Genomic DNA, 20,585 nt, shown 5'->3' with positions numbered 1-20,585 from the left:
GTTGATGTTAAAACCATCAGTATCGTCCCTGTATTGTTTTAGTATATTGTTTATATTGAAAGAAAAATTGTACCTGTGTGAATATCAAAAAAGCTGTAAAACCCAAAGTTATAAATTATAACTATAAATATATAAAGACTTTTTAAAACTCGTCAACAGTTTAATCCTAGCTCTACATCAAACTGCAGGTATGCTAACCATCACAAGTACATTAGTGACCTCATTCTAGCCTCTCATGTTTCTTGGTGAGCTGTAAACAAATGCAACGCGCAGAAAATCAAAGAAGTCATGGGAGTAACAGTCCTGTGTAACCAGCTGTAGACATCAGAAGCCCTGGACAGTTGGTCATAAATAGATCCCAGAGGATATAACATTATTTGACAATGACTAAATCTAAATTCTTAGAATTGATAAAATACTTCATCATCCTTAGACAACAGCTGAAGGGTTACAAGATTGGATTACAGCAGTTGCAGACTGCAGACTGTTTTCCTGCAGCACAAACCTGCTGACACATGATTGATCAATGTTATTTGTAGCACATAAAAATCCAATCTATAATAGATTTAGCATAAAGATATCTGATTATCTTTAGCTTTAATGCAGCATAAATCCCACTATAAAAAATACAATTTTAACAGCATCAGATAAAAAACATGAATACCTGTTTTAAAGTGGGATCTGTGTTATATTATTATGGTAAACTTATTTTCTTACACAAGTTTGTACCAACTGAAAGCTGCCCTTCAGCGGATTCTCTCGGAGTTGCTCAGCTGTTGATCGAAGCCAACATTGTCACAAACTCATCAGAGTTTACTCTACACCACAGAGAAAATAAATTCCAATAAAATATGTATCTCAATTGGTAGAAGTTACGGATGACTGTAGAATTGCACATTGACAGACTCTCAAAAGAGATTCATAATGAGAAGGAGGAGGGAAGAAAGAGAAGGAAACAGATAGAAGAAGAGAAGTATACGATGTGTACAGCAGTGCTGTGAAAGCAAACAGCTAAATTAGTCATGAAATAGATGCAAATTTTCTTCCCCTGAGTTTTGCATGCTAGAATTACCCTGAGAGCAGCAGAGGGTGAATCATGCCAACCTCCTGGCACCATGTGATTTATTAGCAAACATCAAATTCAATAAGAAATTGCTTAACATTCAAATAGCTGTTAAATTCTCATAAGGTGGCATTAACTATATGATAATACTGGTTCTAAAGGCGGAGAGGAAGGCAAGACAAGAGAACGTGGAGAAACGAAAACACCCACTTTTCCAGAACGATCCTGGTGTGACGTGCAAACTGGGGCTGTAACAGACTGAAAACTCACTTAGCCTTTTCCACACATGTATGTTGCCACTAATTTACATAGACAACAAGGTTCATTAATTGACACTCCAGCCAAAAGAGCCTCTACACTTTGAAAAGGGCACAAAAAAATGAGGGGCGAGAGAGGGAGAGATATAGAAGGAAGGAAAATTAAGCAAGCTTGAAAAAGTGTCACACTCCTGTATACAATTTCAGTTGAAGTGAGGCTTGGTTCTGTTACACTTCTGCTTCCAAAGTAAGACAGATAACGTGCAGAAGAGCTATCTTAAACTATTTTTACTCTCACCACGTTAGATATAGACAATTTTAAGAGGCATTTTGGAGGGATGGCAATTTACTTTCATCTCTGTACTCGAGTACTCAAATTACCTAATGAAAGAGTAATCGAGTACTCCAGATTACTTTAACAGATACTTTTGTCATCCTATGCCCGCATAAACCCGTCCTTGGTCCTTTACTGGCGTACACGAGTCTTGATTGAGCATGAATATCCGGTGCAACAACAGACAGATGGACCTTCCATAAAACTAACCGCTTTTAAATAAGGAGATGCCATTTATTTTTGTGTTGTTTTTCTTTATCATTGGGTTTTGTTCAACTTTTAATAGCCTACTATAATACACTACAGTACAGGTTGTACCAGCTGTCACAGGTAGTTTGAAAAAAACAAACAAACAAGAAAACCCAATGGAACAATAACTTTCACTATAGCACACTGTGAGTTCTAAATACATAAAAGAAAGCTAGAAATATGCATCCTGAACTTCTTGTTGCTTTTTTTCTGCTGTTTCTGCTGAACTGAACTGTGACCGCAAAACTAAGCAATGAGCACGATAAGAACCATTATCACTCCTCATTATCATTTTAATGTACTTTTTGTACTGAAGACACATATCTTGTGTGTAAGCATACATGGCCTATAAAGAGGTTTTAAATGCTACCAAATTAGCCATATGCATTTATGATCTTGTTCTCTTCCCTCTTGTGTTGTTTTATTATCATTTTAAAGCTTTTGTCGAAACAAAAATTGGAAAAGAACAATGATTTAATTTGTTGATATTTTATTAAAATTTCGTGCATTTCAGATGTTTTCTGTCACACTTTCTATCTCGACAAAACTCCTTGACAAAAACAGAGCTCTTTATGAGGAAACAAGAACACAACAGTATTCACTAAATCCAACACTGACATTCCCAAATATTTTAATAGTTTTATTTTGATCTTTAATTTAGAGGTCTGCCTGAGAATGAAGGAGGAATATATCAAATGTTGGAAAGGAAGATTAGAGAATGAATATGCATATCTCTCGGCTCTGTCAGAAAGGGGCAACATTGGTTTGATTTACTGATTGTGCAAGTGTGTGAGTCCCTGCAGTGTGTTTGAGTGTGATTCAGTGTGTGCAGGTGCTCAGTGGGGTGGGGAGGAATTGATTGACTGCGGAAATTGGTTCTCACATTTCAAAGTCAAATTAGTAAATGTGGAGAGAGGATGGCGTCATTAAGCCATTCTCACCTCACTGGCAAGATGGTTAATTTGAAGCAACATTCTGAAGTCAACACATGAACAGAAAAAGAAATGATGCCTCTCTGGTTTATGGGAATCAGCCAAGGAAGGTTCTCAAAAAGTAATCTGAAACATGTGCACCAAACCTATATGATCAATAAGGTCATATAAAGTCAACAATGATTTAATGAGATTTTCCAGGAGAACCAGGTGATCCTTCTCTCGTCACATTGAAACAAACAGTGATACTGGCACCTTATTGATCCCAGTGCTCTTTAACCCTGCCTCTGGAACATTCCTTCAGGAACAACAGGTTGCCATGATGGATGAAAGTTTATAAACTTGACACAAGTCGACTGGATTGTAATTGCATGAGCCTTTCAGTTTAGGTACATTTGAAAGCATAATGTGACCAAGTCCTGTGTTTAATATCATACAGTTAGTTCCAACAAAGTAGCGTCACTGGACAAGGGGCCTTCCATGGGCGCTGATATCGAGTATATATCTGCACTACCTGTGATTTTGACCACAAGTGTTCTGAATAATATTAATATACTATGATTACTAACATTTCAGTCATTGTTCAGATTAATAAAGTTGCTACCTCAGAGTTACACAGGCCAACAATGAAAGTTTAAAACTCTTCAGTGGTTGCATGAGGTAGAGAAAGACACAAAAAAAGGTTTCTTACAGAAAGGATCTGGTCTTCTGAAACATATGTATGCACAGGATAGCCTTTCCATCCAACCATCCATTACATAACTAATCCCAGTCGTACAGTGTTTCGGCTGTTTGAATAAAGTTGAAGACAAATTGCAAACAAATTGTGTTGGAGCCTTGGAGGAGTGGGCCTTAATGATTGGATAAACATGAGATGAATCAATAGTTGTATATTTGCAGCTTATTTAACTGTTGTATCGCAGCACTATCATACTCGGGGAGGTGCTGTTGTACTGAATATCAGTAATCTGTAATTATCTTCGGCACTCAGCTCACAACAGCTGTGGTGTGATTATGCGTTCATATCCATTTTCCTAGTGTAACACATGTGTTTGAATATATAATTTACCCAATTGTTATGAAGTGTTTTTTTATGTTTAACCATTTATTATTTTAAGCTTTTCAGATATGAGGGAAATCCAGTAATCATTTACTCTTCAATTTCATTCTTTGCCTGAAGGCACAATTTACCCATTTAAAACTTTTAGGAACATCAACTTTTGCTGCATTACATTTAGAGCCTTCTGCTGCAAAGAAATGAAAGATGAAAATCAAATATAGGCTTCATTTTTTTTCATACACCTGAGAAATACCCTGTTTCTAATTTCTCATGTTAAAGAAATATGTGCATATTTGCTGTGAGTATATCCGAAGGACTCAGACTAATATCACACAAAATACTAAGACTTAATTTCCACTGACCCTCGCTGCATCCCTTTACTGAGTAATTGTTTATTTTTTTCATTCAACTGGAATAAGCTGTACTACTTCCCAATGTTTATGATTGATAGATAGATAAGGTACAAACTAACACAGGAGGAGTGAGTGTAAAACTTACACTTCACCTGAACAGCACGTTACATTTTTTTTTGAGTTGAAAAAAGAAACAATCTTTTAAATTGTTTGTTTAGAGCATTTGTCAGTCAGAAAATACTGTAGATTCAATTATACAATCGAAAATTAGCATCACTGCATTATAATCAGGTAAGTTGCAGATCTTGGATGCTAAAGGATTGAAGGACTGACACAAGCACTAAAAAAGATATGAGACTCTTTTGATGGCGTCAGCTGTGAAAGAATTCAAACCATGTCACTGACAAATGTGTTACTATACTAATTGGAGAGATTATTATACTTGTAAAGGCAAACAAAGGTTTTATTTTTTTACATATCTACAAACCAGGTCGGAGTTGTTACCATAGGAACAAGCAGAATCTGCTTCACATCATTTAAGTGAGAAAATGAATACCGATGGTGTTGTCACTTTTAGTTAAAGGACTATTAGGAAACCTGATATTATAAACCCATGTTAACATTGTCCTCATGTAATGTATAGCTGCTTGTCCAAGAGAAGGTATAAATCAGTCTTTTCTTTAAAAAAATGTTACTTTGTCAGGTATTCATTTTTACTTCAGTGCTACTACTGTAGGTGGCAAGACACAGCATTATCATAGCATCTACAGTCCTTGTCACTTAAACACAAACATTTTTCCTTTTTGGCAGGTTTTGAGAAAGAAGACCCTAATTTCTAAAAAGGGAACAAAGTAAGGGATCCTGTGAATTATAATAAGCAAAAATGAAAAGAGTTCCATCTCAGAAGAGAATATCTGCGATTAATATGAATATCTGAGCACATCAGTGAAAAGGTTTATTATTTCTACCCATGGTTCTCTGAGGGTGAAAACAGCATAATTAAATAGGCATGTTTGAGTTTATAAAGGAAAAAAATATGAATATTAAAAACATTTTAAAAATCAAGCTGCCTTTGTTTATTAATCACCTGTGAAATTGTTTCACATTTTTGGAGTGATCCCAAACAAACAAAAAAGCTCAATCATAGCAAAATGTAATTCACCTATTTGCATGTCCACGTGTCATGTGTGCTTCAGCAAATGAGTTATTTTATGCTGTAGTTTATATCTATATCTATATATATATATATATATATATATATATATATATATATATATAGTTCTTTATTTACAAACATGTTGTTTTCATTTTTCTTTTCCTTCTGTCTTTAAAAAAAAACTTCTCGAAATAACAATGTGTTGACATGTAAATATTTATCTATAGTTGTTTAAAGGAATATGGTTGTTTGCACACACACACACACACACACACGTATGCATATTATGTATGTTGTTTCTTGTATATATTGTATGTATATAGGAATACGGTACAATTTCAAATAAAAACATACATTCATTAAAAATCAATGAAGAAGGGGTGGGATCCACTAAGTTTCGCACTCCTTGTCGGGCGTGAACATTTATATTTTAAGTATTTCAGAGTTTGTTTTGTATGATCTCATTCATTGTTTGTCCCTATTATTATTTTTTTACATTTTGCTCTCTCCTTCTTTTTTCTTTTCTTTTTCTTTTTACATGTTCGAAATAAAATAAACTAAACTAAACATTTGACAAAACACAGCAATCGTTACACACATTTTGTAATGGTCTGTGAGAAGTGTGTTTTAGGATAGGATAGGATAGGATAGGATAGGATAGGATATAACTTTATTGATCCCCAATGGGGAAATTCGGGCGTTACAGCAGCAGCAGCAGTGCAGAATAGAATAGGCACTGATATTTTGTTTTCATTAGATTGCTGTATATTGTAAAATGTTCAAAGTTTTGTTATGTTTTCCAAAATGTCATTGATTTATGATTATGTTCGTTATCTTAAGGGCCACAGCTTAAGGCATTAAGAAAAAGCAAAATTATCACAATTAAAACAAATTTTTGTTCTGAAACCAAACCTACGTTTCACTCAGTGTGGTACCAGTATTTACATTCTGTCTCACTTGTACAGTATTGTGTAGTGAAAATGACATTTTGGCCATATCTCATTAAATTAAGAGAGAAAAAGATCTCATGGGGTCAGAAGGTAATCCTCGGCTTTTGTGTCCTGGTCAAAGTGTCAGGCAATTAAGCAAGTGAGGAAATGAGGTCACAAGAACTAGGAGTTTATTAAAATCCTGAGTAAAGAAGGATATATATATATATATATATATATGGAAGGAACAATGTCAAAGAAAAGCAGCCATTATGAAATATTATTCTCGGGGATATTTTAGATGAGCAATACAGTTTTCTTTTTTGATATTAAAGCTCCTGTGATACCCTCACTTTGTGTTGATTTTGGCTCTCCCTGTGGACAATGCTGCAAGTCTAATCTTTTATTGGACACTGACCCGCATGAAGTGAATGGAATCATTCAAAATAACCTTAAATAAATAGTTCATCCTTCTGATGGTCTTGTTTGCATCTTCAGTAATAATCTGATATCAACATCAGTTTAAAAAAGTCATCACAGTAAGTCTACGTAAAAAACTGGTAAATTATTGGTTTTCCTGCTTTCAAGAAATTCTCGTTAAAGATTCTCACTTCAGGTATTTACTCTGCATGAATAATGCCAAATTTGTAAATCAGGAAATCCCTTGCACAAAGATAAAGGCAGTAAACAAGTTTGAGTGCTTCATGCCAGAAGTAAACCCCCGGACCTGATACTTGCCAGCACCATCCTCAAACCAATTATGATGTATTATGAGAACTACTTGGCTATCAGAGAAGCCAGCAGATCTGCCCTGTCTCAATGAGTTGCAACATTTCCAGGCACACACAGGCCATTGATTAGCAGGGCTCAACTCAAAGCCTGTTGACTATCAGCGCTCAGGGACCGGTAATCAATTCTCTAATGCCGTTTGAGCTTTTTCGATGCCACTATGATCCACTCCTCGCTGTGCGGATGTAGATGCAAGGACCCAAAGGCAGACACTTATGTCCGCAACAAGCACGCACCAAATATAACCCAGATGGCTGTCGTAAAAGCAGAAGACGAATCCCAAATATTAACTTACAAAGTGGAGCAGTGATAGGGCTCTGTCGTCTAATGGCATTATCAAAATGAGAGCGTCTCTCCTGAGGCAGACTCTGGTTCCTGATTGCCAAGCAGCGGTAGACCCTGTTTGTGGTCAAATCTCATCAGCATCATACCAGACCTGAACAGGGCTGCTCAGGAACTGTGCCGTGCGGCCCCTTATCTCTACCGATGAGCCACAGGCTCTTTATGGGCAATGATGTTGTCGCACAAAGTAATGTGATTCGGCTCTGGTGGAAGAGTAGGTTCTTAAAAAGTGGCAGAAAGAGAGGTGGAGCTCAAACTTCAGCTCTGTACGACTTTAAAACCTTGTACAGATCACAGTATTCACCTGTGCGTGTTCACTTCAGCCAGGTTGTCAGCTAAAATCTACTGGCGAGTAAGTATTGGCATAGGCGCTTCTAGGATTTGTTGGGGCCCAAGGCAAACATTTATTGAGGGCTCCTCCATCTATATCACTTGTCCTGTCTGGGGCCACTGGAGCCGATACCAGCTGTCACTGGGAGAGAAGTGGGGTACACCCTGGACTGTTTGCCAGTCAATCACAGGGCTGGCATACAGAGACAGACAACCAGCCACAATCACACCTACGAGCAATTGAGAGTCACCAGTTAACCTAATGAGCATGTCTTTGGACTGTGGGAGGAAGATGAGTAGAGTACAGGTAGAGAACTCACGGAGATTCAAACCAGGACCCTCCTCACTGTGAGGCAACAGCACTTACCACTGCACCACTGCACAGCCAGGTTCCATGTTTAACTCAGGGTGTTTTTTTAAAAGTTTTCCTGCAACTCAACTTGTGAGTAAAAGTGGTTTAAGTTCCTGTGTTTTGTTACCTTTTGCTATGATTTGGGGTTTTTTGTGTTTTGAACGATGATCCAAAAGAGCAGCAACAGTTTGAAACACTGAAAAGCCAGCAGAGTTAACACTTACTTTGGCGTCTGTGTGTCCTCCAAGCGGTTCCCCAGCTGGAACTCGTGAGATTTGCTGCGGTGCAAAGCTGTGAAGCCAGGCAGCAGGTGGATGAGCTTGCGGCTTGGGGGAGGTGGTGTTCCTGGGGCCTTGACTTTGTTCCTTCTTCGCATGGGGGGTGTGCCAGGTGGGGTCATTGTGTTGACCACCAATGGAGTCCGAGGAGGCGTGTGGCCAAAATGCCTCTGGCGGGGAGATGGGGGCAAGGAGCGATGACCAAAGTCCAGGGGAGGGAAGAGCCCTGTGGCGGGGCTGTCGACAGTCAGTCGATCGGCATATAAAGGGGGGGCCAGGGCCTGGGGGCTGTGGCACATGTGCTGGTTGTACTTGGACTGGACTTTGGGACTTTGGGAGAGCTGGAAGCGAATCCATTGACTGGCCTCTGGCTGGCACACTGGAGTGTTTTCTTTGCCCGATTCAGAGGTGGGCCATTGGATGGACCAGTCCTGCTTTGCTTGGCTCCCTATTGGAAGAAGTCAAACAGGAAGCCAGGTTAAACACCAACATAAATCCTGACATAATGCATAAATGCATCAAAGCAACACATTTAGTTTGTTTGCAGCCATGCAAATATCTCATCGATCCAAGATGGCACCGACATATGGCGTCATCGCAAGAGCTTCCCCTTGCACATGCTTTCCAATGTGGTTTTATACTACAAATGGCAATAAACTGAACTGAACGGAACTGAACTAAATGTTCTAAGGTTTTGAGATATCAATAAATAAAACAATCAATCAATCTTTATTTGTATAGTGTCAAGTTTAAGATGTTTTAGTTTTCAAATAATGCCATTTTGAAACATTTTGAGCAAATTATCCAGAAAAAAAAGACTTCAATTACTCTGAATTAATCGTCTTTTAACAAAGGAACTAGTGACTAGTCCCTACACATTTGTCGAACTGTTCCTCAACATGGACTACATTTAAAAAGTGGACCATGACCACATCTTTTATCTATTATTTGATGTCTTTTTAAAACTTTATTTTAACATTACTTTTAACATTATGTTTCTATTCTCATTCTGGTTGACAGACAGTTGTGTTGCAGTCACAGGTAACCACGCCCAAAAAGATAGTCAAATCTAAATTGAGAGAAAACATCCACTAGCTTTATTTATTGATTGAAGAAGCAAGAGGCAGCAGGCAGCCATTAACAACTATCAAATGTACTCAATTTGGGTAATGAAGACTTAATTTATTATGTGACATACAGTAAATGCATTAGTGGTGTAGTGGTGTTCAAATATGCTGATGTTATATAATATGCTGAGCAGATTAAGCATGAATGGATGAATGAAGAGGGGGGAGTAAAATGGAGGAGTGTGCCTAACAGAACAGGGCAAAGCTGCATGAGTCATAACACGAGCCGACTTCCAGCCAAACTAAACTTTGACTTGAATGAGAAACAAAGAGCAACAGAGGCAAAAAAGTTGAAAGTGAGCAGCCAAATGAGTGTCTTTGAGCGGGGATGACAATACTTTACCTCCGTTACTGTGCAATTTATCCTCCTCAAGTTGTTCTTCAGAAAGAAAGGAGAAAACAGTGTTTATTGATCTGGCAAAACTGAAATAGTCTGCAGCTTGCTACTTGTCTTTCCATTTGCAGCTATGCATTGCCAAGAGGCTGTTCAGGAAAAAAAAACATTATCTTCAGTAAAATTGATCCTGGGTGCATCTCGGCAGGTGACCTATCTCATGCATGACTGAGTGTGAGAAACTCTGACCTCACAGTCTTCAAAATCTGCAATTGACCTCTAAGCCACATTTTATGCTAATTTCATCCAGCAGTCATCCATTTTTTTTCTTTTTCTGTTTGGGAGTCATTATTTCTGTGCCTTTGACACCGTCTCAAGGGAAACAACAGGGGTAAGCATCAATAGCATAAACATCAAACACAATATCAACACCAGCAACATCAAATGAAACAGGGACTATTTCCCATAAAACGTCCCAGTGGAATTGCAAAACTTAAAGCAAAAAATAAAGCCTGGGGCCTTTCCTATTTTGTAATGTTAAGAATAGGAGGCCGCAAGGAACGAAGGAAAGGGAAGAGATGGCTGCAAAGACACATGGGACAAAATATATAGAATTTTCAAGAAGCTTCTTTCCTTTTTTTAAATATAGTTTTGTTAACTTGACTGCGGGCTCTTACATTACTTATTAAAGATCTTAAAACTCTAGAGTGTTGAAAAGTTTTGTCACCATGGTCATGTTCGAACATCGGAAAAACAGAAAAATGGTTAGGTGGTTGTCACAAACAGAACATTTACTGTTTGTTAATGTTGATCTGTGTCTGCTATGGTGGAAATACACACTGGTTTGCTTATGGTCACCATGCCAACTTTGACAGCTGATAGCACAGTATGTTATTGTTGTGTTTGCTTAATTTTTCATGACATACTTTAAACAGCTCTGGTCTGTTTCTTATCCTTAAGTTGCAATAAAACGTTTTATCACTTCTGTCAGTGTTGGTTGACTCAAATGACAAGTTACAAAATGAGACTAAGTCAGTTTATCAGACGGTTCCTCATTTTACCTGGCTACCAGCTTTAAGCTTTATTAGCTGCAACAGAAATAACCACCTTAAAACTCTGACTAAAACATCAGCAACAGAGTTGCATTATGGGGATTGTTGGCATCAGATTTTGACAAGGAAGAGGAATGCAATCCTGCTGTATCTACTGTAGCAATGATTTTAGATGAGCAGTGCTAAATCTGATCCCCATTTTCTTTAGCATTGTACTAAATATGTTGGTGTATGTTTTAGGAGAATTATTGTTTCATGAGGTAGCTCGTCAAAAACCTGAAATATTGGGGCAGACAGATGTGCAAAAAGTGAAATGGCTGTTTAAGTTTGATGTGTTTAAGCTTGTTAATTCTGTCTCAAAAGTTTGGAAAAGAAGAATATTCTGTTTATTAGTTTGACTTGCTTTTGCTTTCTCTTTTTATTTCTTGACAATGAATACAGTCTACCTTGTGCCCTCTGATCTGATTTTCTGTGAAAAGCAAAAGGTACGTACTGTGAATCTGAAGACTTGATAGCTGTCACAATATAAGCATACTTTTTAAATTATTTCCCAGAAATAAAGATCAGATTTTCAAAGAAAATCTGGTGGACTCAGCTGACAAACAGTAGTTATTCTCACACATGAGTAAAATCAAGAAGGTAGTCTCGAGTCTCTTTGCCCTAATTTTGGGCTAACTGAGGTTCACACTCACACTTGTGCTTGAACCCATGTTAAGAGGCCTTGTATCCCAACCCTGAAACCACTTCAGAAATAAATCAAGAGACAGAACACGAGTGGGCCTGAAAGAGAGCTCATATATGCAGGAGAAATATTGGAGGGAGGATGTCATTCAAGTATAAAGGTTCAGCTTGACCCTGCAGAAAACAAATCAGCAACCACTAAAGAGTTCACAACACCAGTGCTGAGATCACGGAAGGAAACAAAAAAAATGCTTTTGATATCTGACAAATGAGGCAGTTATTGTGAATTTCTACTTCTAAATTAGTACCTTGCGCACTCTAACAAGCTAGTTATTTTGTAATGTCAACAAATCAATGTTAATTCAAAATACGAGCCTCCCTTCGGTGATTAAATTCTAGCATGAGGCAGACTCGCTTTAAACATGCTTCTGACAGTTCTTATCAAGCTTGATACCCAAGTGAAATTTCTCAGCGAGCGAGGCACTGAACTTGAAACACACTCACAAAACTGTTGCTTCAAGTAATGAGTCAATTCATCAAGCGCGCTAGTATCTTAGCAACTGCATCTGCAAAAAAGTAACAGACTCGACTTGACTTTTGAATTTCTTGTCTCACCTCAGCAAAAGGCTCAGGCACATTAAAGAAATGTTTCCGCTAAATGAGATGACGAACACAGGCTGAGCAGGCCCCCTTTGAGATCTATGATGTCAGGGAATTTGTGTGGCCTCTGCTTGTTAGTGAGCAACTGTTTGAAGTTTTTCATGGAGCAATTTGCAAGAACATACATTGAGTCTTTTAATTTCTTGCTACCTATGAGTTACATTCCACTAACATCCTGCTCTGCAAATGAATTCACATCACGGAAATATTTTTTGTTTTAGCGCTTTGCTTTTATTCTTTACAAGTACTCTTCATTTTTTTAACCATACAAAAATGATGTTGGTGCTATAAGAAAGCATTATCTAACACTCTCCAGCTGAACCCTTTACGTGTACAGTATATTTGTGCATTTTAAAATAGTGACTGACGTTTCTCCTCTACTCTAATAAACTTGATTCCTGTTGCTGACGCTGGATATGAAACAATCTACAAAAAGACATTTCCTTTTTCGTCTGGTGTGATATTTTATGTACTCAATTGTATATATGTATAAAACACTTATAAACTATATAAAATGTAGAACATAGAGAGAGAGAGAGAGAGAGAGAGAGAGAGAGAGAGAGAGAGAGAGACTGTTGGATTATCTCTTTGTCCTTTCTTGTAACTGTTGTGCTTGTGCTGTGTTCTGAAATCTCAAGTATTTGTACTCAGTTCAGTGTAAGCTTTGTCGTGGTTCCTGTTGTTCCCACTGTTCATTCATATGTCAGAAAATACGTCAGTAGGGAAATATATCTGTTCATACAGTTCAACACTCAATGGTTATTCAAACTTCAATACTGACAAGTATGTTCATTCTGATGCTGCCATATTCAGTTTAGTATTGCCTATATTAGCACTGCCATTGTACATGGGCATTTATAGCTTTGCAGGTTTCTATGAAGGTCAAGTAAAATTGAATCACAGATGACATGACGTCATTCAGTGTCTCCGGTGAGCGGAAATCAATTGATAAAAAGGTTTAATTTGTTTAATAATACAATTATTTTTACATTAGTCAAGTAAAAGTGTTTTTTGGGGGGTTTTTTCCGGGGTTTTTTTTACTAATATCTAGTATCATAAGTAGCAGGTAGCCATACTGTTTAAAGTTAAAATAGGCCTAGTGCTGGCAGGCATAGTACCAAATACTGTAGGTATTTTAAGAGCTTAAAGCTTAATATTGATTAAAGGGGGATGTTGTATTACTTGCTGACATTGTTTGAGTAAAGTACAATCATACATCATATTTTGTTTTATATTATTTAACCAGGATGAAAAGATTATTACATTTTGATCAAATAGAATCTATTATGTATTATTTAGTTGTTCTTGTTTTGGGCATTTTAAAGAGATTCATGATGTCACTGGCTGAAATAGTTATCAGGAACTGTTAAGGGGCATTTTTCATTTTATCTTGCCTGTAATACAAATAAAAGTATGTTCTCATGACATTAACTGATTGAATGTAGGCAAAAGGTTTTTACGGACCATAAAGTTTATTTCCTTAGTGATGATTTAACTCAGTTTGTAAAAAGGTCAATGCTTAAACTCAATTGCGTCAGTTTTGATTGACAGTGGAGCACCTGTAGTGGTTAGTGCGCATGCTCCATGTACAGAGGCTGTAGTCCTCTTAAATCATTAAATTCATTCAAATCCAAACTCAAAACTCACCTGTTTTTCGCTGAAACTGGCCCCATATTTTTATTTCCTATTTTTTATGCGTTTATATGCTTGAACATCTGTATGTAATGTGTATGTAGGCCACGTGTGTATATTGTTTTTTTTTCCTTTTATTTTTATCTCTTTTTTCTTTTAGATCTTGTTTCATTCACTGCCTGTAATGCACTTTGGTCAGCTGAAGCTGTTTATTAAATGTACTACACAAATAAACTAATTATTGGACTTCATTTGACTTTATTTGACTAAATAAAGGCAAATAAAGTCCTAAAAATAAGCCTTTGAAAGACTAATGTTTAAACTGACAGTGATCAAACCAACGACAATGTAAGTTGTTAAATCCAAACTTAATCCACTTTTTCTATAATGCATCTACTTTAGAACAGTGACAAGAGCAGAAAATGTCTTTTTGTGTTGTGATCATTATTCCCGAAATAATGCTTGGGAAAAGTTTCTGAATGGTTTGAATCTGTTAATCTTTCTCTCTCATTAAAAATGCGAAAATGTGTGTGTTCCAAAATGTCAAACCTTTATTTCAAGTCATCTTCATGAAGCACTCTGCCCCTCCCCCCATGTCTTTGTAAATGTCTAATGTGTTTATGCATAACTTCAGATGTAATTATGAAACCACATCATCATCCATCTTCCTTTCTCTACACTCACCTGAATGACCCTGCATCTCCACATCAGCCGTCCATCTCAACAAAGCAGCACCATTCACCATCGTAATGATTAATGGAAATAACACACCCCAGCACCATTAATGGAACAATCTTAACACACAGTGTGGCTTTGAGAGTCAGATAACTGCCTCATAATCGGACTAATTACCTCTAAATGTGTTGTTTCTCCAGGCTAAATGGCAGTGAAATGCCACAGGGATAGAGCCTGGTCTATTTGTAAACAGCATTTGGGGAAAAGGGCAATGGCTGCATTCAATAGATGCATATTTCCTTTTTAAATCTCGAGTCTTTTAAGTTTGTAGATGTTCTTGCAGTGTAATCAGTGGGACTCAAAGTTAAGACTCCGCTAATTAGTTTAATAGCCATTGAGGTGCACCCAGGGGTGTTCAGGAAGATGGGTTTCCGCAGGGTTCGGTCAATGCTCCTTCAGGTCTGCCTGCATCTGCCTTTTTTGTCTCAGCGTGACTATCTTTGCCTCCTGTTGTCAGTGCCTCTTTCTTCTTCTAAATCTCCTTCAGTTTCCCTTTCCTCTTTCCTATTCTCCCTTTATGCGCAGTCTGTGCCTCGCTCTCTCCTATGTCTTTCTTCTTTCTCTCTCTTTACTTTGCTGATGGCATCTGAGGCCAATTAGGTGTTTGTATGTGAAGCCGTCTCAAGGCCGGGAGTGAGGACATTCCTGCAAGCTATCAAAGATTACAGATAAAGAACTACCAAGGAGACCTGTCTAGTTAAAGAAAGATCAACACAATTAGCCAGACCAACAGAAGAAATCATATTCCAGAGGTGTGTGTGTGTGTGTGTGTGTGTGTGTGTGTGTGTGTGTGTGTGTGTGTGTGTGCGCGCTTGTCTAGTAAGGCGGGATGGATAATGTGTGTATTGTGGCACAAAGGGCTGACCGGCTGCCTCCAAATTGTATGACTCATCTGCATCGCAACCCGTGGACTGCAATCCCAAGAGCCTGGAGTGAAAAATTCTATTAACTTGCATTAGTTTCCTTCCCCCACTTTTACACCACACAGCAACATACATTCACTTATTATGTTCCCTCTGTTTCTCCTGTTATGTGATGTATCGACTGCCAGGACTGCAAAGTAGACCTCTGTCTGTATCTTCCAGATTTAACATAAATCCTGATGACTCATAAACACATTTTCTTTGAGAAAAACATGGCATAAATCTGTAAATCCTTCTCTGTGTTCTCATTCATAACGGGCTGAATATATAGATGCACTTTTGCAACAACCTCCAGATTTTGAAGAGAAAAAAAAAAATCCTTAAAAAAGATTGAAGATGTAAGAACATCCTCCGCCTCTAGCTTAGCCGCGTTAAAAGTGCCAAATGCTCTTAAGGGGCTGTGTAACCCTTTAAAAGCACATCTTCCACTCCTGAATATATACATGCTGACACACTGATACTTGTGTTAAAATAACACACTCTCAAACTGATGTGCAAATGTGCCGATGTTTTGATTCGAAGCTATGACATCTCTGCCTCTTCAAGCTCCATCTGGGTAAAAATATAAAAAAAGAAAACCCTGCGTTTCTCTGAGCTGAAAAGAGCCTCTCAGTGCTTGCAGTGCGGGGGAGCTTCTGGTGTTGCTCTGGTGAATTCACACGTCTCAAGTCAGTACCCCCGTTAGAGAACTCATCAGGGGTTCTGTGTGGCCAGACCCTGCCTTTAGAAGGCCAAAGGAGGCAGGAGGAGGAGAGGGGACTGAGGGAGAGGCAGGGAGGAGAGTGATAAATAAGAAGAATGAAGAGGGGAAAAGATGTTGACACAAGTCAGCCTTGATCTAATATCAACATGCTTTTCCTGTGCTTCTAATCACAGTTTATGGTCTTTGATTTTCTCGGCTGCTATCATGTGATCCATGTGTGAAGCTTTTGTCTTAAACCAGGGGGAGTCCACGACCTAAAGCTCTGTTCAAGGTGGTTATACTGTTGGATAGCAATGGATGCATATGGTGCTCCGTTTACAATGGTACTCTTTCATGATATATAAAGAGACGCAACTTAATGCTAATTTTATGCATTTACAAAAACATGAAAAACAGAGAATACCTCACAATTAGCACACATTTAAAGAAAACAGATTCATGACATAAAGCAGTTACACGATAGAGGTACAGATAACTGAAATAAAATCAAGGCTAATTGCATGAACACTGGATCAGCACCTCTGCCAGGGAAGTAACCTACAATTTAGTTCAGGGATTATCCAAGGAGGTGGTGGTGGTGGTGGTGGTGGGGGGGGGGGGGGAGATGTGATTAAATCTAGCTGATCTAATGTTTGATATAATTTAATGTAAATTTGAGTAAGTGTGAGCAGGTTTGGTTTGGTAAAAGAGAGGGGAGTTTTTATCTGCTGTGATTAAAGACCAGAACAGACCATTTAGACCTGATGCAGAGTCATCAGGACTTTAACTCCTCAGGAGCTTTGTTGTTAAGTCTCTAGAGACAGAAAATCCACAGTAAGGAAAAGTGGAAAGTTATGACATTTCTAACATCAGCTATATGGAGATCTACTTTGGGTTAGTAGTAAGGACCATGGACAAAAGACTCAAGGAAGACTGGAGACAGACAACTGGGCTGTCTCTTTAAGCAGTGTCACTCTGTTTTTTGGCCAATAGTTTTAATGTTAGGAGTTTCAGGAAATGCACTTTTAGCAGCTCAACAAAGCCCCGAAGCTTACCTAGAAGCTGGTGATATAGAGATTAAGTCTGATCAAAGACACATTGCATTTTGTTTTATTATGCGAGTGTGGGTCTGGGAACTTTCCATTTCCATTTTTCAAACGTTGATTTTTACAAGATACTGTATCTACACCAGGTGTAAAAGGGTGAAACAAATATAGGAGATTTTTTTGGTGCATTGTAAAACCACTCTCAGTGTCAGTGACAGCAAAAAGAGCTGGACTCGTCTGAAGTCTGAAGCCTGACTGGTCTGACTCTGAACCCAGCTGGACTGAGCGAAGGCAACTGAGACCACCTGACAGACTCTGCAAGAGAGTGGATCCCTGCCTGTCTGTCTGTTTCACTGTCTTTGTGGACAACATCCACCTGCATCTCCAGTCAAGCTGCGGTGAGACAGTGAGAGAGGAAGGAAGCCAGAGAAGCACATATGAGGGCGAGCGGCTCCAGCAGACTTGACAAATGAGCACAGGGACCAAAAGAGAGGTGTGAATATTTGAGAGGACAGCTGAGCACCTGCTGAATCAAGAAGAGGCGACACTCTGGTGAAAACCTGTCTGAACATCTGATTTCTTCTTTGTAATAGTCAAAAAATCTAATAACGCTATGAAGACACCAATTTAAACCTTCAATAAAACATTTTTTTTAATAAACTCGATGGCAGATTTAAGAAAAACTACTGATCAAGTTAATTTGCCAAATTATCAGCCTTCCATCTGATATGACATCTGTTAAAAAATCTGTTTAGTTTTGTTGTGTGTATGCATATGTGTGTTTGTGTGAGGCTTTGTTTGAATGTGAGCAAAGAAGAAACAGAAGCATTATCAAACAGGTTTACAAAAGGTTGTTTGAAAACCGTACATCTTAGTTTTAGCGATCATCTACTGCCCCCTTGTGGTTTGTTTGCATGAGTGCTAAAGCTTTGACCCAAGGACTGAAGCTAATGTATGGTCTGTTACACCACCTGGTGGGTAAAAATGAAACTGGCTCCTACTGAGGGGACTGGAGTTCCACGTTGAATAAATAGGCCTAACATTTTGGTTTTCAAAAAATGCCAAAGTTGGAAAAAAGACATGTCAGACTCATATGTTTTTACTTAATTTTAAATCCTTTAAATCTTATGCTACATTCATTTACAGCACCTCCATCTCTTCCCAGAGTTACATTAACTCCCCTGTTACCTCACATTTCCCCCTGCCCTGCATTAACTCCTGACCTCTCTCACCCGGTCTACACACCTGCTCCTGCTTCATAATCAGCCTTACCATCCCATCTCCATTTAAACATCTTATATGCTTGTTACCAAGCCTTCAGTCCTTTGTGTACCCGGGACTTACTTTTGGAATTCATCTTTAACTGGATCATGAAATCAGTTCACGCAAGCCGGCTGAACCAAAAACTGATAGTGATGACTTTCTATTGTTAGCGCATGGCTTTCTGCATTGAGTCTTGATGTCAACATAATGTATCCACTTACTCAGCTTCAGTTCTACACAAAGGGAGTTTTCTTTTACTTTAAGGTGGTTTATTTAGTGGAATTTAAGTGTTTACAAAGAAGAAAGAGGAAGCGGATCAGTGTCTGAACACATGAAGGACACAGTGCCACCTCCTTGAGACTCAGACAGTACTGGCTACACAGTGTATTTATAGAGCCACCTGTAGGACAGGCAGCCAATCAACCCTACAGCATAAACTGACATACATGTATTTGTCATGACGAGCACACAGTGTAGGATCATCCAGTTAAAAACAGATTGAGTTTCTGTTAACTAAAACTATATTTGACTGACGTTTGAATGGTGGGAATATATTTTTATCCTAAAATAATAAAAACACAAACAAATACTAAACTCCAAGCAATAGCCAGTTTCTGTCAAGCCTTAAGCAAGAAATGATTCACATTCAGTGGCTTTGGCGAGGTCCTGAATAAGGTTTGGTTTAATGTATGTAAAGTCATATTCAAAGAGAATGTCCCACATCAAAAACATATGAACAAGATTTAATGCTGTGAGATATTAAACTGCCATCTCTATTTATAAGAGTGGTATAGGCTCAGGATCAAATGTTTGTTATAAAGAAAGCATCTTTTGGAAACATGTCAATCTTTGGCACAAGAACATTCATTTTTATATGGAACTTATTTAGGTATTCATACTTTATTTTGTAATAAAAGTTTCATTGATGAGCTATGTTTTATACTTGGAAGACGTTCTCGTATCTTATCCAACAAAGTATTTCATAAAACTGATCAAATTGAAATAGCAGTGATTTTTTTTTACAATTAGCTTTTATTTGTTGTCCTACATACTTTGTAAGGTGATTTATATCCCATACTGGTGTTGACAATATAAAATGCACACCACATCTTACGCAGTTCCACTTTGACTCATAGGAAGCATGATGACTTTATAGGTGGGGAATAATGTGTATAATAGGATGTAAACAAGTATTATTCGACTTTTCCCGCCTTCGGCTTTACAGCATTGTATTTTATGTTTTGGCTTGTTAAAGACACGTTTTAACAATAAGCCATAACAAATCAGTTCTCAACGCCTGTTAGGATTTACACTGATTCTCTCAATAGCGTTAATTACTTTAAAATAAATAATTCATAAAAATCTGTCAGTAGAGCCTTAAAGAAAAACATATGGTGCTGTTGATGTTTTCAAAGGTGTTCAAACATCTGAGACTTTAATGTTAACTGCTAAAAGTAAAAACCTCCAATAGTTTAGCTCTTTGAAATCAGGTCCAGAGGACAAACTATACTGTAAGTGAACAATGATTTTAAACTATTTACACATACACCATTTAGAGACTGTTTGTGTGATGGTAGCACACGTGTTCATTAACTGACTTCAACTCGAACTTCAGCTTTATTGACAGGAGAAATGTCACAAAATGTGTCTTTTTCTAAGCACACAGACATATGAAACTAATCATCTACCAGAGAGGATTTAACTATCACCCTCTTTTCCCTGTTGGATATTTACTGTGTGATGTCTAATATAACAATAATCATGATAATCATAATAATCAAAATAAAACAGCTGTCTAATAAAATCATAGTGTATATACACTAATATTACTAACTACTATTTAAAAATATATATAGCAGTGACTTGCTCTTTAGCAGCTGGTTTTAATTTCCAGAGTGTCCTTGAATGCACCTTACAGCATCGAACGTAATCCTTGGCTACATCAGCAATATGTATAACAATGTTTTTTTTTTTTAAATCAAAAAGACAATTCAAAAAGAGTACGGTAATCAATGAGAGACCTTGT

The 20,585-nt window shown here is 37.8% G+C and overlaps 1 protein-coding gene across 3 annotated transcripts in view; it reads right to left on the bottom strand.

Annotated features, from left to right (window-relative positions):
* Positions 1-20,585, bottom strand: part of ksr2 (kinase suppressor of ras 2) — an 87,889-nt gene that overhangs the window by 53,952 nt on the left and 13,352 nt on the right. For 2 of the 3 annotated variants that reach the window (XM_079340156.1, XM_079340158.1), the window contains 2 exons: positions 9,895-9,930; positions 8,371-8,872 (listed from right to left, as the gene is read on the bottom strand). In XM_079340156.1, the coding sequence (XP_079196282.1) occupies positions 8,371-8,872; positions 9,895-9,930 (538 nt within the window). The remainder of the gene's footprint in view (positions 1-8,370; positions 8,873-9,894; positions 9,931-20,585) is intronic. The other variant, XM_079340157.1, reaches the window with a different exon arrangement.

Source organism: Symphodus melops (genome assembly GCF_947650265.1).
Source record: "Symphodus melops genome assembly, chromosome: 1".
NCBI classification, from domain to species: Eukaryota; Metazoa; Chordata; class Actinopteri; order Labriformes; family Labridae; genus Symphodus; species Symphodus melops.
This window is presented reverse-complemented; position numbering and strand designations above follow the sequence as displayed.